Source organism: Podarcis erhardii (genome assembly GCF_964252035.2).
Source record: "Podarcis erhardii genome assembly, chromosome: 8".
Taxonomy (NCBI): Eukaryota; Metazoa; Chordata; class Lepidosauria; order Squamata; family Lacertidae; genus Podarcis; species Podarcis erhardii.
The window spans coordinates 46,415,568-46,432,970 of NC_138499.1; the positions used below are offsets into that span (position 1 = coordinate 46,415,568).

At 42.8% G+C, this 17,403-nt stretch overlaps 1 protein-coding gene across 1 annotated transcript in view; it reads right to left on the bottom strand.

Annotated features, from left to right (window-relative positions):
• Positions 1–8,036, bottom strand: part of LAMA3 (laminin subunit alpha 3) — a 154,240-nt gene extending 146,204 nt beyond the window's left edge. The window contains exons 1-2 of the mRNA XM_081873595.1: positions 7,528–8,036; positions 1,047–1,199 (exon numbers count right to left, since the gene is read on the bottom strand). Coding sequence (XP_081729721.1) covers positions 1,047–1,199; positions 7,528–7,803 — 429 coding nt within the window. The 5' untranslated portion in view covers positions 7,804–8,036. The remainder of the gene's footprint in view (positions 1–1,046; positions 1,200–7,527) is intronic.
• Between the last annotated feature and the right edge of the window lie 9,367 nt (positions 8,037–17,403).

Consider the following 17,403-nt stretch of genomic DNA (forward strand, 5'->3'; position numbering starts at 1 on the left):
TTTCTCTACACCTTCCTAGAAGGAGCATGCGAGGAGGGTCTTCTCTCTCAGGTGAAAGATAGGTAACTCTATGGACAAGCTGGGATGCTACTTCTCCCAGAAGGGGAAGAAGCAGAGGTGTCTTACTTCTCCATGCCTGCACAGAGCTGCCACTACCTCATTTGAACAAAGCAGCCTTGTGGGTAGTGGGAGCCTGCATGCACCCTGGAGTTTCTGAAGCTGCAGGAAATCCCCACAGTAAATCATTCTGATGTAGTGAAGTCTTCAGCAGTTGAATTATTAAACAATATCATCTACTGATGGAACAACAAAGTAGCAGCAACTAATTTTCTGTCTGTATCCATTTCATTGGTAATTTAGAACAGAGTAACCACACTGTTCAATTACATAAAGCCCTCCTGAGGCACAGTGGGTCAGTGGGTCTGGCTCTTAAGCATAAGGCTGGTGGTTGTGGGCAGGATTTCCTGCATTGCAGGGGATTAGACTACAATTCTATGATTTACTTGGCCTAAAACATAATTTAGTAAATAATGAGGATGTAGTACCTATGGTTAAAGATTTTTAGTCAACTAGCAGCCCCCTTTTAAAGAGATTAGTCACCTGATTCATCAATAAAGTTTCATAATCTCAATACAAGTGCTATTTTGAATATGTTTAACTAGCATAACAGTTTTATTAATGTCATGGACATCACTAATTGATAACCTCATATCAAGGACTGATAACTGAGGTCAGACACTGTGACCCAGAGCTCCTTGATTATAGAGTAGAATCTCCAATGGCCAGTAGTAGGGGAAAGTTGTTGATGGAATTCTTGTTGAGCTCAGCATCCAGAAATAATTCAGAGTTACTCAATCTGGAATCTTAAAGGCATGCACATCTCATTATATAAAAATGGGTTTTATCCTGAGAAGTGGGAGCCAAAAGAGACTGGCGGTTAGCTCTTTGAATGCTAAACAGCTCCCATCATACTTTGGGCCATGCACAGACAACAGACAAAGGAAAATGTCAAAGTCAACAACATGGAAAACAACACCTGTACTTGCCTGTCCTAGATCTAAAGTAATGTTGACCACATCATACTTTAAACCTAAGGAGAGAGAAGGACTTTGCCACCAGCGCTCTGTCCCGTCTATAGCATTGGTTGCTGAGTGAGCTTTGTTGGGATCAGCGGCATCGCAATAGTCACAAAACTGGCCCTGAAAGAGAAGAAAACAAAAAGATGTAATGATCAATGCGACAGTTTGAACTTGACTACTAATAGTTAAAGATCTGGGGGGGGGGCCACTAGAGGCGCATTGGAAGATGGCTGACAATAACATCTCTCTGACCCACACAAGGTAATTAAGAGGCTGTGATGGGAGTAAACAGCCTCCCGGCCCCCCCAAGCGAGTGGGGGGGGGACTGTCCTTGCCTGCTGTGCCCTATACCACCCCCGAATTTGAGGGGGTGGGGGCACTAGGCAGAAAGCCCTTGTGTGGACTTTGGCGCTCCTGGACGCTGTCTCTGATTCGCGCCTCTAGCTGCAGCAACTTCAAAAGAAACAATCAGGAGGAAGCTAATGCACATATTTCAAGGAAGAAGGGGGAGTAAAGACTGCTAATTGAAGAGATCTCTGAGAAAAAAGACGGGTCGGATAAACAGGAATATATCATGAGAAGACAAACCAAGGCTCGGTATGTCGGCAACGGGACTGGATGGGGGGGGGGAAACTTTCCTCTTTTTTTCTCTACGTGATTAACCAAGAATCCCCCCCAACACAAGTCTGAAATGCCGTTTAAATGACCTAAGCTGATGATTTAAGACTGTGTGGAGATAATTTTCTAATCAAAAGCATGTTTTAAGAAGATTGTGGAAAGTATAAGAGCTTTGGGATGACACAGTAAAAAATAGCGTCACCATTTTGGCAAGTTCTGTCGAAAGACTTATGTCTGGGAGGAGGAATGGATCTGTTTTCATATTGTGGGCAAGCCTCCTCAGAGGGACTAAAGAAGGCAACAGATTTGCTAAGATTAATGATGGAAAGAGTGCTTTTATTTATGGAAGTGATGATATATGGAATCCATCTCGATATGGTGATTGGACGAACGGAAAAATTCACAAAGGATTGTAACTGGTGTTTACCTGCTCAAGGAGATTATAAGAAGAGATCATAAGGAAAAAAGAAAAATATATGAATAAGATGAGAAGTGGGAACAGCAAGATGGGACTGGATAGAATTATGAACATTATTTGGACAGATTTGTGGATATTAACGCAGAAGCAAGAAGATGATTGGAATCCCCTTCGGAACTTGAAATATGGGTCCCCCCCAACAAAAAAATTAAAATTCGTCTTTGTAATTCGGAATTTATGTGATGTGATTTGATGTGATTTGATTTGATTGGTCAGTTAATAAAAATTATTTTAAAAAAAATAATAGTTAAAGATCTAGGAAGTTGGAAGATCTAGCCGAGGTAGTGCTTTTCAACAATCATCTAAAAGCAGAATTAAAATGATGGCTCTAAATGGCACCTGACAAAGTGTTATATTATCTAACAACACCCTTGCCCATGGCCAAAATCCACCAATTTTTACGCACGTTACTTCCAGGCACAAGAAATAGTAGTGCACTAATTAAAGGGCAATTGACTAAACTTCCATGCACACCAAACAAGTGTGTATCTGAAGAAGTGTGCATGCACACGAAAGCTCATACCAAGAACTGACTTAGTTGGTCTTTAAGGTGCTACTGGAAGGAATTTGTTTTGTTTTGACTATGGCAGACCAACACAGCTACCTATCTGTAACCAAACAAGAAGCAAGACAAGAAGGAAGCTTTTCAATAAAAGGACAGTTGCCTGAAAAGTTTTTCTGCACCAGGTGGATAATTTGATTAGGGAGGATCATCAAGTCTGAAAAAATACAGGATGACAACATGAAAACATTAGGCTGCAATGGTTTGGCACATAGCAATGGCCTTCCCTCTGGGAGAAGTGAAGTGGCAAGTGGAAGTATTTAAAGGGGTGGTAAGAAAACAAAGTAAACAAATTGGATTGGGGATGGAGGTTTTCCATCCTTTCCCCCTCTGCTGATGGTCAAATTGGACAGGCTTTTTTTGCCAGGTTACTGAAGATTAGGCCACAAGAGAGTCATTTCAACTTAACTAGGTCACTTGGAGTTCTGAGGACAAGTTTAATAATGTTTCTAACTGTACGTCAATGAATTCTTCTGGAGCAGCAAGCATCTCAGTTATTTAAAGTACATTCCACAAGAGCTGCCAACAAAGATGGAAGATGGAAGCTAAAGGAAAATAAGTTGCCAGGCAAACCTTTCCTTTTGCTTTACACGGACAGTATCTGCAGAAATGCAGCCTGCCTGGTACAATGTCTCGGTTCCAGGAGATTGGGAGTATTGCCTGGATCTGGGCCATGATTCATCAAAGCAGCTCTGCATATACTAGTCACCTCAAAATGCACATCTTCTAGAGTTTCCATGACTGTGTATATAAAATTGTTCTCAGTACAAAAAGTAATGTAGCCTATGGAAAATTGGAAATATGGCTGCATATGTACCTTCTACAGGAGTAGTCTATACAGGGCATAAACAGAACATGTAAGAAATGTTGGAAATTCCAGTCGAGCTCTAAGCACAACACTCATAGCTATGTTGCCCATCTAGGGTCAAAACCATAATGACACCTAGGTTGTCCCTCTACTTTATCCTATTGGATATACCTGTTGGGAGCTGAGTTTCTGCTGAAGAGAGTCTGCTGCACTTGGAGAGACTCCCTGGCCTATTTAGAAACCACATCTTTCCAGGGTTCTAAATAATGTGAGGAGTCTAAACAAGTACAACATACTCACCACTGCAGATGTTTCACTCCTCAATAGGGGAGAGGAGATGCTCAGGAAAGGGAATGAGTACAAGAGGGAGGGGGCTTATCATCGCTCTCCCCTTTGAATGAAGTTAATTGTGTGTAAGGTGGTGGTAGAAAAAGAACTGAATATAGCTCTGAGGTTACAGGATACTGGGTTGCCCTTCCTCCTGTCAGGTAGATTGCTGGTTTTACAAGATGGTTTTTGCAATGGGAGTGAAGGGTTAGGGTATATTTGGGAATAACTCATGTTTCAATGAGATAGCCCCAAAAGCTTGGAGAAAGTCATATACATGTACCATTAAATGGAGGAAAGGGGGAGGGCAGTGTACATGCATAGAAAGAGCTATTTGCATTTTTGAAGAGGCAGAAACATAAAGAGGATTTAGAGATGTTTGCAGCCTGAATACATCTCAGTGATGAAGAGCTGGGAATGTAATGTTGGGAAACAAATCAGCTGCCTTGTAGGATTCCTGAATGTGACCTTTGTACAAGTATTTATTTTAAATACTCATATACCATTCTTCATCTGGGCGATACCAGATGTAAACATAATATAAAGCAATCACACGTTTGAAATATTTAAAACCACAATAAAATGACCTCCACCGTGAGGCAATATAGATACTAAGCTAAAAATGTCAGCAGCCAACAAGTCTTCAGCAGGTACTCACCCAAGTCAGTGCCTGCCTTATTTCATTAGGGAAGGAATAAATAATAAAACTTTGGAAGCAACTTGGAAATTCTGAAACTTCTCCCAGAATTCTCTCCAAGTTACCTGAGGGCTGTGGATCTGCCAGAGCAATTACATCCTTGTCTCCCTCACTTCCTGCTTTGTATAATATCTTGCTTGAAGAGTTACACAGAACTCATAAAGTTTGCCACACTTTGTGAACTTTTGGTTGATCTAAAAATAGGTATTGGCCAATTGTGAGTTTTGTAGTTGGTTGGTTGGTTGGTTGTTGTCCCACCCCACCCCCTTATGCTGCTACCCTTGTGTTGCTGTTGTTGTTGTTGTTTGCAGGAGAGCTTCTTTTCTGGGCACACCCCCACACCAAAGTACAAGGTCAAGCCCCATTCATACTTCTGACACAGAGCAGGACACAGTGGACCAAGTACAGCATTTCCAGTTAACTGATATTTCCTGTTGCTAAAGTTCTCTATCTTACATCTATGATTATCTGAATATGTTCATTCACTCTCTCCATTCTTTTATACTGCGGACATGAATAGATGTGAGCATGTTTGCTTAAGCCTTCTCCCATTTCATAGGTATTTGAAATAGGGTGTCCATAAAAACTCTCTTCCTTAACTTTGAATTCGAGGGTTGGGGCAGTGTGATCGCATATGCACTGTGCTGTTATCACATTTTCCAGGTCTGCTTTCCCCAGCCTTTTGAAAGAATTTGGAACCCCTCTTGAACCAAAAAGATGACTGGTAAACTACAGAAATATTTCTGCTATGTGTCTCAATGAGGCTTTGTTAGAAACAGGAGAGGGAAGCTGCTGAATGCACATTTCTACAAATTCTGTAAGCAGCACATAACATGTACTCTTGTGCCAGGGCACATCTATCAGTAATCCTTCCGGGAGCTTGGATCAAGCACAAATCGCAGGTGACCTCTCACCCAGAATCTCTGCAACAAATGTTAAAGTAAGAGGAATTCTCTTGTTCACTATTGCTGTCATACCTAACTGTAGAATTATATCAATTCACAACTAAACCACAGGGTTTTAACTTCATAAATGGGTGAAAGGAAACAATACCACAGAAACAGTACCTTTGGCTTAATTCACCTGTTAGGATTTGCTTCTGCCTAAATGATTGTAATTGCTTCTAAAACCTCTTAATGTTAAAATCAGGTAGTCTGTAGCATTCAAATTTGCCCCTCAGAAGACTCCTCAGCCTCTAATTTCCTGTAGTCATATAAAATTTGTGGTGCAGGTTAGCTCTAAGAGGGGTTGTCATCTCGCTCACAAAATAAAGAAGGCTTAGTCTACAATCCTAGCTCTTCCTGCCTGGGATTAAGACACACTGGATTCAAAAGGACTTACTTCTGGGTAGAGATAGTTATGATTGCACAGTAAAGCTGTTCTGCATATACTGTATGTTACCGTAATTGATTTAAAATATGCAAATCTAAACTGATTTTGGTGAGCATTTAGAATCAGTTAAAAATAGATAGGAATCAAATACAGACATGACAAATAGGGATTTGGCTTGGCAATCATTTGGCACATTTCTTCACATATGCCATTGTAAGGTACATGCAGAACTAATGGTGCACATTGCAATAGATCATTTTTTGGTTAGCATTTACTGTTTTTATCTTCAGACAGACAAGATCCTAGAAGCTACTGTCTAGGCAGGGGGTGGGGGTGGGGCATTTTCTTTAACCCAGTCTAGTCCAGAATTCTGTTCTCACACAGTGGCCAACCAGATGCCTATGGGAAGCCCGCCACCTAAGCAGGACATGAATAGAATAGGTCTTCTCCTTGCCTTGCCAACAGATTAGCATATCATAATACTGACACAACAATACCAGATGGAAGGCAGGTCAATGAGGAGAGTAACAGAGATCGACAAAGAGACCTTCCTTCAGCACTGACAGGTATAAAGTGTAGGAGATCAGTCTTATTTTTGTAAGTTATGTGGTCAGTTCTGGACAAGATGTGTATTTGGCATGATCCAGCAGAGCTCTTCTTGTGTTGTCTTAGGACAGGCACAGAGAAAGTGGAAGGGCAGCTTGTATATATTGCAGAGATCCCTGGGAATGCCTTACACAATTGGCATATGCAGTCTTTTCTATGGAAGGAAGGCCACCAACTGTGAAGAGGACCTTTTATTCAGCACTTCCTTCAGAAATCCTGAAGGACACTTTCCTGCCAGTCCAGCAGTTTCCCCCATTTTTAAGTGGTGAAGCAGCATCTCTAAGCTGCAATGGATGAATTAACTACCACTATAACCTCGTTCTGTATTCCTAACCAGTTACCTTCAGCACATGCACAAGACCCTACGCTTGTACTCTACTTGACAAACTGTGGGTGAGTGAGATCCAAAGAATAATAGTTACTTTGGTCCTCATTTCAATCATAATTATGTACTGAACGTATGGAAACACCCAAACATTTCCAAAGTGTCAGACCTGGATCATGAGAAGAGGCAGTGAAGGCAGGGGTATCCGATCCAGGTTATCTACACATTGGGGAGAGTACTTCCTCCCCGAATATTCCCCCCCCTACACAGTTCCTGTGCCTTTAATCTATCAAAGAAAGGCAGGAATTCAACTGGTGCATCTTTCTGCTGCACAGAGATCCGATGGGAAAGCTGCACCTGTTAAATTCCTGTCGTGTACAGGTGTCAAGCGGTTAACATGCCGGTAAAACAAAGCTGGCAACTATTGATTTAAAATATGCAGCTTGCGCGTAAAGTACTGGCGGAAGGAGAGGCGCCCGCGGAAGAGATGCAACCTTCTGCCAATTCATTAACTATCCTGATGCTATACTGTTCAGTCTAGATTAAGGGGTACATCATGTTAGGAGACCAGAGTGGCTGCACAGGTACAGAATGAGTTAATTTGTCCGCATTTAATGATCTGGACTGGAGGATCCATGCCACTGATCCCTCAGTCGATCCCCAACTTAACCCACACCCGCGCCACCCGGAGTTACCTGGATGTTTTTCCCCGCGGGGAAAGCGGCGGGCCCCCCCACCAGCTTGCAGAAGAGCTCTCGGCGAGGCCTCCCGCTCTCGTCCTGGCCGCAGGTGTCGGTCGCCGAAATCTTGGCGATCTCCGCCAGGTTGAAGTAGGGCGGTTGGAGGCTGAGCCCCGGCGCTTGGGACTCGTCCGGAGAACCAGCCAGCCGAGGCTCCGCGGAGCAGCAGCGGGACCAGAGCGCCAAGACGAGCCCGGCCACCGCTGGGTTGGCAGCCCGGCTCTTGGCCATCCTGCCTGGGCTCCCTTCCAGCGCGCACGAGGCGACCCCGGGGCTGCGTTTGTTTACGGCGCGCGGAGCCACTGACCCGGGAGGGAAGGGCAGGAGGAGATGGGCCTCCCTCCGCTCCTCCTGCGCGCCTTTGTTTTGCGCCGATTGGCCCGAAGGGCGCAGAAAAGGGAAAGGAGCGGCGAGGCGGAGGAGGCGGAGGCAGCGAAGACACCCCCTGCCGCTCGGCCGCCAGCCTCGCAGGATCCAGGCGGAGGCGCCGCCGCAGCCTACATTGCGGAGACGGAGTCGGGGGGGGGGCAAAGAGGCGGGGGGGGGCAAGCGATCCACTGAGAGACCTCTCCTTCAGCCCAGCCTGGGAAACAGCCAGCAGTCATAACAACCGCCACGTGTAGGGAGGTTGGCAGGTTTGGGGTTACGCAGAGAGAGACTAGCCCTCCATGGCATTTTTCCCGTGGCTGCGATCAGGGGTGCCAACTTGAATGAAATATTGGGGGTGGGGGTGGGGCAGGTAAGCCCCGCCTGCATAATTGATCCCATGATGCGATACACGTGCACCATTTCTATGGCAATGTCCACCAACTTTGAGGGGTTGTTGTTGTTTGGTCGTGTCCGACTCTTTGTGACCCCCTGGACCAGAGCACGCCAGGCACTCCTGTCTTCCACTGCCTCCCGCAGTTTGGTCAGACTCATGTTTGTAGCTTCGAGAACACTGTCCAACCATCTCGTCCTCTGTCATCCCCTTCTCCTTGTGCCCTCCATCTTTCCCAACATCAGGGTCTTTTCCAGGGAGTCTTCTCTTCTCATGAGGTGGCCAAAGTATTGGAGCCTCAGCTTCACGATCTGTCCTTCCAGTGAGCACTCAGGGCTACATCCTTCAGAATGGATAGGTTTGATCTTCTTGCAGTCCATGGGACTCTCAAGAGTCTCCTCCAGCACCATAATTCAAAAGCATGAATTCTTCGGCGATCAGCCTTCTTGATGGTCCAGCTCTCACTTCCATACATCACTACTGGGAAATGTTTTATTGTGGTGGGGCGAAGGAGCCTAGGCGCAGACTCAACTTGACTCCGTGGCATTTGTTTCCGTCTCTACAACTCTAGCTCAGGTTGAACCAACCAATCTCTATCTCTCAGCATAGGCCCCCTTCACAGGTTGGTTGTGTGGGGGAAAGTGGAATGGAAGAACCATCTCTGCTAAATGCAGAAAGTTAAGTAAATGAATAAATAAATTAGACTTAATGATTGGCAACTGAATATCTGAAGTGTAACATTGAGAAGCACTGCAATGTTTTATGAGGTGATGGAGGTGATCTGAACAGTTATGTCTGGCGATGGCCCATTCACACTTGCAAGTAGGGACAGGGAGAAATCCAACTCAGTTTGTATTTAAGGAAACTGATTTGCATTTTCTGGAACAATGTGAGAACTGAAACACAGCAGTCCTTCAAAAGTTGCGCTTATATTAATTGTGCAGTGCAGCTCTCCAACCAATCAATGGTAGATTTGTTTGTTTTGAAAGAAAAGCATATATTAGGGGAAGTGTGCATAACAATATATTAATGAAGATAACATACAGAGGTGCCTTTTATTAGAGGAAATTGTTTGTCAAAATGTGTATGTAATGTATTTATTAGGACATATTTGCACAAAAATTCTGAAGAATTTCCATGAAGATTTTAAAATATATATATATTTGCAAATTGCTGCAGAAATATGGAGAACTGTCTTTAATACTGGAAAAATGAGAAATGGAGAGAACCAAAATTGACAGACACTTCTATCCGAAAGTCATCAGCTGATGTTGCAGTCCATAAGATTTAAGTGATTAATATATATGTGTGAAATCAGACTGGTGACAGGGTTTGTGTGATGGGAATGAAGAAATTACTAAAAAGCTAAGTGTCTCTACAACGCAACCCCCATGAACTGAACTTAAGATAAACTACTCAGGGTTATCTTTTTTAATAGCTTTAGCTACACAAATAATATTTGTAATTCATAACCACTTAGGGAATGTAATAATATATTTTCCCCTCTCCTCTCCTCATCATCCCCAAACATCTTAGACAATGTCCAACATCATCTGAGCTGGGGAATCAAGGATGGAGAATGCTGCACGCACACACACACACTCACACACACACACACACACACACACACACACACACACACAAACCACCTCTATTGCTACATCCACAATGCCATTTGTATCGCTACCTGTATAACAACAGAAATGACAGCTTTTTAGATACGGTATATTGGTGATAATTATCAGTTAATAAGGCTTGCATGTTACACACTTATTGTGGTTTGACATGTTACACATGTAGCCACATTTTAATGCCTTTTGTTGTTTCGGAGGTAAGGCCGTTTTGGGAGGGATCAGTTTAGAGCAGGCACCCCAACCTTCAGCCCTCCAGATGTTTTGGACTACAATTCCCATCATCCCTGACCACTGGTCCTGTTAGCTAGGGATCATGGGAGTTGTAGGCCAAAACATCTGGAGGGCTGCAGGTTGGGGATGCCCGGTTTAGAGCAGAGAAGCAGTATGAAGGAGAAGAGCTGCTTCACCCTTTCTCCATCCTCCTCCATTACAGATTGCCCCCTCCTGAAGTTTCCTTTTTGGAGGAGGGGGGAATGAGGGAGGAAGAGAAGCAACAGGTAGATTTGATTCATGGGCGTAGCCAGAGTTTTTGTGAGCGGGGAGGCCTTTTGTTAGGGGGGCAGAATCTCAGTTAGCTATGCATGTATATTGATTTTTATTGATTTGGGGAGGACCCCCCTGCCCGCCCTGGCTATGCCCATAGTTTTACATGCTTTTCTGTATAATGTGTAATTGGGCCTTAATTTTTCAAAGTTGAAACATGTCGACTCAAACAAATACTTCCTTATAGACTCTTGAAAAATGTTGACTTACACATTACACTAAACTTTTTTTCTGCAGAGTATCAAAATCACCTTTCAGCAACTGTAAATGGAGACACTTCCTCTGCACATAGGCTGCCAGAGGCTACTTCAGCACTTTGTCAAGGTTAAAGAAGCATAAGTAAAGTGGCAGGATTACCTTATAACTTACTGCCAACATCTTCTTGGGGAAATTTTGATGAGCACAACTAACCGGCATGCTGATCTTGCCTTTATTCTTCAGAAACAACAGTGTGGACTGCATGCTGGCGAGTTTTAAACCCAGCCACAAGCTGGATCAAGAAAGTCCACCAGTTCTACTTACTTTTTCAATTAGAAAATTGTGGGTTTTTTTATCTTAAACACATTGCATTTGGAGTGTAAGACTTCTCCAGGAATAAAACAATATGTCAAGGGGGAAATTCATATACATTTATTTTTAGAAAACACTGACAGGGCAATCCATTACTCAGAATGAATCTCATTGTGTTCAGTGGAGCTTACTGCGTTGTTGTTTTGGTACATATTCCAAGGCAAGCATATCATAAGCCCATGGGTAGCTTGTGCACTTACCATAAAGAGCTCAAAACCTGTTCAAACACATGAACGACAGGACATAGCACGTTTACTTCATACAATGTTTACACTTGCCAGTTATGCATCTTCTGGTGTTCAAAGCTCAGTGATCCAACTTTGGACCCAGAAGGTGATTCACTGATTGATCAATGAGATAACAAAATGATGAACTTTAGAAACATTTGTGGTTATTTTTATTCAGATTATGATTTGGGTTTCCCAGTTATCTCAGCTAATTGCTGTTAAAATTTCTCTTTCTCTTTTTCTCTCTCTTTCTCGGTTATAGAGGTCTTGGGAATGCCAACATATATTACAACTTAGGAATATTTCTCCTGCCTTTCACAGGGTTCCTGGTAGCAACACCCTTATCCTCTATGGAAGCCACATCCGATAGAGTTTGAGTAACAGAGCCTTTAGCAATGCTCCCCTTCAGGCAAATTAGCCCCCTTTATCTTAGGTCAGAAAGGTGGCATGTTTTTTTCCATGTATGCCGGAGGCCACAGTCTTGCTATCCATGTTGGTATCAAGGATGCAGACTGAATGTCACATTACTGCCTTTAAATCAAGCTGCTCACTGGGCCATTTGGCAAAAGCTAACATGTGGTAAGGGCAAGCTTTCAACTGATTGTCTGGATAAGCTCTAACACTTCTGTTTCTAATCCAAGACACATTGCAGAGTTGTACCCACTAACTTGATCCAGGGAAATGCTTACAACACTGTATGAGACACAAAGGAGTCATTTGTGTGCTTATAAGAAAAGAACAATTTAGGTATTTTGGCTTCTTTTCCTTGGTAAGATCTAGGCACTCTAAGCAAATTACACTGACTTCTTGTTTCCCTTGTCTTATTGGACTTTTGCCCAGCCCAGTGTTATATAAACATAAATAAAAAAACACTTGTCATTCCACAAAGGCATAATTAAACATCACTCTAAAACCCCAGCTGAGGCAATTCTCCCTAGAATTGATGGGATCAGTCTCTGAGTGCAGTAAAAATAGGGATGAGCTGCTAAACCTGCACTAGATGGATACATCTAGCCAAATCTTTGTTAGATGCTTAATGCAAAGACATATTGGTAGATAATAAAAAGACTCTCAGAGCTGACCTAAGACATTTTGCTGCCTGAGATTAATAAAAAGATGGTGCCCAGCCCACTTTGCCTATACTGAAGCTGACCAGTATAGGATCTTCCTTCAACACTGGCAGTGGGACAGCATTCTCCACCACACCTTAAGGCAGCAAATTAGCACAAGGAAACACAACTCTCCCCTAACATATCTTTGCCACTGATTGCACTCCAGAATCTGCTGCCTGAGTCTGGTTCCTCACTTTGTCTAATGGCAGAGCAGCCCTGGGGAATCATATAAGTAGGGAACGACAGCTACATTTCGCTGTTCCAAGTACTACTGATGCAGTTTGTCAGCTTCTGTCATGCCAAACAAATATTACAGGGTGGGGGAATTCATGCTAAATCTTTTGTATTTCACATCCTGTTTTTAATGTGCTGCTGCCGCTGCCAACGTTCCTTCTCTTTGTCATGTAGGTCAGGAAAACTGGCTACAGTGGTACCTCAGGTTACATACACTTCAGGTTACATACGCTACAGGTTACAGACTCCGGCTAACCCAGAAATATTACCTCGGGTTAAGAACTTTGCTTCAGGATGAGAACAGAAATCGTGCTGCGACGGCAGCAGGAGGCCCCATTGGCTAAAGTGGTGCTTCAGGTTAAGAACAGTTTCAGTTTAAGAATGGACCTCCGGAACGAATTAAGTACTTAACCCGAGGTACCACTGTATTACCACACTTTTGCCATTGCATTCAGAACAGCAACTTCAAGTAGCTGAAACGTCATGGGGATGTTTTCTGAGCAAAGAGGCCCAAAGGCCCAGCCCCAGGATGAAGTAGTCCATCCACTGCCCAGCCATAACCAGGCCCTGAGAACACACCTCCATTGAAGACAATGCTGGGCCAAGAAGGAGTTTGCAGGCACCACCGGGCAGCCGATGAGCTATGGAAGCCCAGTGTTTATATTGGACTCATCGGGTCTACAAGTGCATATTTTGGACACTGCCCTGCCAATATAATTCCATGTGGTATCCATAATATTTCAGCCTTATAATGGTTCTATCATCTTTGAACAGAATATTTCCACAATATCTACATGCTATAACGGTGTGTGAAAAGCAGAATCAGTGATAGTGGGATAGGAGAGCTGAAAAAGCATGCCATGTATATTGTGCTCTAGGAGGCTTAGTTGGGTCAGAATCGAGTATACACTTCCAGAGTCAACACTAAATACATTACTTCTGGTAAATGAGCCACCATAACTGCTACAGGGCTGTGAAAATTTGTGTCCCAACCTTTTGGCACTGTGGGTTAAACCACAGAGCCTAGGATTTGCAGATCAGAAGGTCGGCAGTTCGAATCCCCGCGATGGGGTGAGCTCCCGTTGCTCGGTCCCAGCTCCTGCCAACCTAGCAGTTCGAAAGCACGTCAAGTGCAAGTAGATAAATAGGTACCGCTCTGGTGGGAAGGTAAGCGGCGTTGCCGTGCGCTGCTCTGGTTCGCCAGAAGCGGCTTAGTCATGCTGGCCACATGACCCAGAAGCTGTACGCCGGCTCCCTTGGCTATTAAAGCAAGATGAGCGCCACAACCCCAGAGTCGGTCATGACTGGACCTAATGGCCAGGGGTCCCTTTACCCTTTACCTTTTACCCATGTACTATCTGAAACCAAAGGGATGCAATGGTTGGCAGATGTGAAAACTACTGGTGTTATTTTCAGCTCTCCTACCTCACGATGAGCATTACGTGACTAAAGACTAACTTGATGTCCATTGATTTTGAAGGGTCTACTCTGAGTATGACTTCATCAGAAGCCACCCACTATATTCTCATTTAAGATGCTGTCATTATTAGTCGTATTAATGTCATAGTCAGTTTATTTGTATAGCACATTTTCCACAAATACATGGTGCTCTAAGCTCGTCAAAGGATAGACAGTTTAAACAAAGGCGCTCTCCTCTATTGTCTCCTGAGACAGACGGATGCCAACAACAACAACAACACATTACAACTTAACATTAGCAATTCCATAATTACAGATCATTTGAATATTATCAAAAGTTTAAATGGGCATAAAACGTACCAGTAGATCAATTAATAATACCCAATACCAATAATATCAGTACTGCACCCACATTCAGCAACTCATTCAACAGTTCATAATTAAGAGACCTAACAAAACTAGTGGAAAAAAGAGAAGAATAACAAAATAGCCTCAAGGCACTTTAAGCAGCACATCCTGAACAACAGGAGAGATCCCCTTCTCACCAGGGTCTCCGGTCTCATGCCAGGAAAGGGCACCTTCATCTCCACGGCAACAACTCTCTTGTCTCTGGGCAGCAGAGCCCCAAGAGAGGCAAGATGAGGAAAAGCCTCTCCAAGTCTTCAGATAAAAGCACACATACTGTTCCTATACTCATGCCATGAATAAACAAATTGCCATCTCCACACCCAAAACACATACAGTACAGATAGTGTATTAAAAATAGGCTTTACTGGAGCGTAACTTTTTATTTCAGCTTGTTGGTAACCTAAAGCCTTTAACCTTCTGGATGCAGCATTTTTAGATTGATTTTAACAGCAAAAGTGCAATTCACTCACAAATTAAGCTCCCCTGTAATGTAAATGTGCATGGAAGGAAATGCTAAGAAAAACAGTAGAAATTCATTTTGCTTCTTTTATTGAGTCAACTGAGGACAGGTAAACAGTTAACTATGGAATGAGTCATAAAATACACAAAAGGGGAAAAGGGGAGACGGGAGGAATCTGAAAAGTTGGCAAAACAAGCCATGAAATCATAACCTGCACACAATGTACCAAAGCTGGACGGGGGGGGGGGGAATCCTCAGGGCTGGGAGGGGAGGAAGAAAGTATTTTAAAACTTATTGTAACTATACATATATGAGGAATGTTTGTACACCCTAAGAATGAAACTCAGCGATACAAAAAGCAACCTGAGTCCTGTTAAAGGTTTTAAGAACTGAAGCGGGTTCTGAACAGCATGCACAGTTGTGCCACTAATTGGAAGCCAAAGCACACAACATGCCACAATCCTCTCTCCGGGAAACCACATTGATTCTCATGTATATGATGGAAAGTGAGTCAAGCACCTTTTCACCCTATTCAGTGAATCCCATGATGTAACTGACAAGTTACTTAACAACAGGAAAATGGGATTGTGTGCTTTGTTGTACTGGTTTGGGGACCTCCAGTTCAGTGGCTCACTTTAAGTGGTGGCATCCGATTTAAATCTTATACGAGAACTTTCCAACGCAATATACAGTTAATGTGCATGACTCAATGCCACAGGATGCGTGATGGTCATATATTATAAAAGAACCAGGCTATTTATTGTGGAATTCATGCTATTTCGTGCAGAATGCTATTGGCAGCTAGTTAATGCCATATATCCACAACCTCTACAATATAGCAGGGGGGAAATTAACATGATAGGTCACTCAATTATTGATTTTAGTTCATGTACATTTACCATCAAGTATCCAGGACTGGTGATGCACAAAGCCAGAAGGCACATTCCTGTTTGATCAGAAGGAAAAGCTGTAAATGCAGTCTGTCAATATGACAACCAATCAATACAGAATAAGGCCCCATCTGCACTACACAGTACAGAGAGCTGCAATTCCCAGACTTCCTCTAGAAGTGGATTGTTAAAGCACTCTAAAAACTGTAGCTCTATGATGGCAATAAAAGTCTCCTAAAATCTCTCAACATACTTAAAAACTACAATTCCCAGTTTGAAGGAAGCCATGACTGTCTAAAGGAGTATGATACTGCTCTAAATGTCTTGTGCAGAGATGTTTAGGTATGGAACGAAGAGATTATCCCACTGATAAGTTACCTGTTGACGAGATAACAGTGACAGAAAATGCTGAGTGGCTGCTACATACTTCACACTGCAGCATTCTGCTGTGGACTGCAGTGGAATCTCCTTGAGTTAAAACTGCATGTATAGCTAAACGCTCTGGGGAAAGTATTTAATATGCCTGTAAATAATTTAAAGCACGCTTCGAAAGCTGTTTTACTTTGAGTTTGTAAGAGATGAGTGATTTTCATAAGGTATTTCTAATACTCTTTGCTGCTTTGCTGGAGAGAAGAGTGCCCAGAATTCAATTAACTAAAGAGGAAGCAAAAGTTAATGAAAGGGCATGGCATTACTGGCCACAGGACACCATTTTAAAAATGTCAATGTGCGGATGCACGCGTTAAGAGTTCTCAGTCTTCATGATGCTTCTTTTGCCTCTAGATGTTAAATCCCAGGGCTTGCAGATTCATGCATGCATATATTTTTAAGACCCACCTTATTATTCTCATTCTTTATTATATTTGTGTATTGCCCTTTATCCATAGATCTCAGGGCGGTTCACAACATTAAATTACAATATAAGAAACACAAATTGTAAGTTCCTTTAAACTGTTTTTAATATTGTGTTTTAATGTTGTAACCTGCCCTGGCACCTTAGGGTGAAGGGTGGGTAATTAATAAATAATAATATTAAATTACGGATCTAGTATCTTGTGGCACTGCCAAAGAGCTTCATAGTTTTTTGTTGTTCTTACAAGCTGTTGTTGTTAAATGTATATTTACATGCATATACTCCAAGGCAAATATATAACGTAATGAAAGCTCACAATACACTCCATGAGCAGAGAACATAGGCACTCAGTTTGGGGTATCAGCATGTAAAAGTCTGGAGGATGAACATCAGTGCCGCCCTTGGCTATATGCCTTCATTCCACAGTGGCACAATGAAAAACTGGGTCTATTTTTACAGTGCAGTCTGTAGGCAAGGATGTTATTAAGCCGTCGGTCTGGGGCATCTAACTGTAAAAATCAGGATCTATGGAAGTTGGCATTTCAGATCTGTGTTTTAGCATCATAGCTGTTCCAAGCTAGTTGTTTTTTATTGTGCAATCCATGGGTATAGAATTGAGTTACTAATGCTCCAGTTGTAAAAGTCATGAGGTTTTATGTCTTAGCTCTCCATTCTTTTTACACCATTGGATTGAATATATTATTTGTATAGTACACTTTCT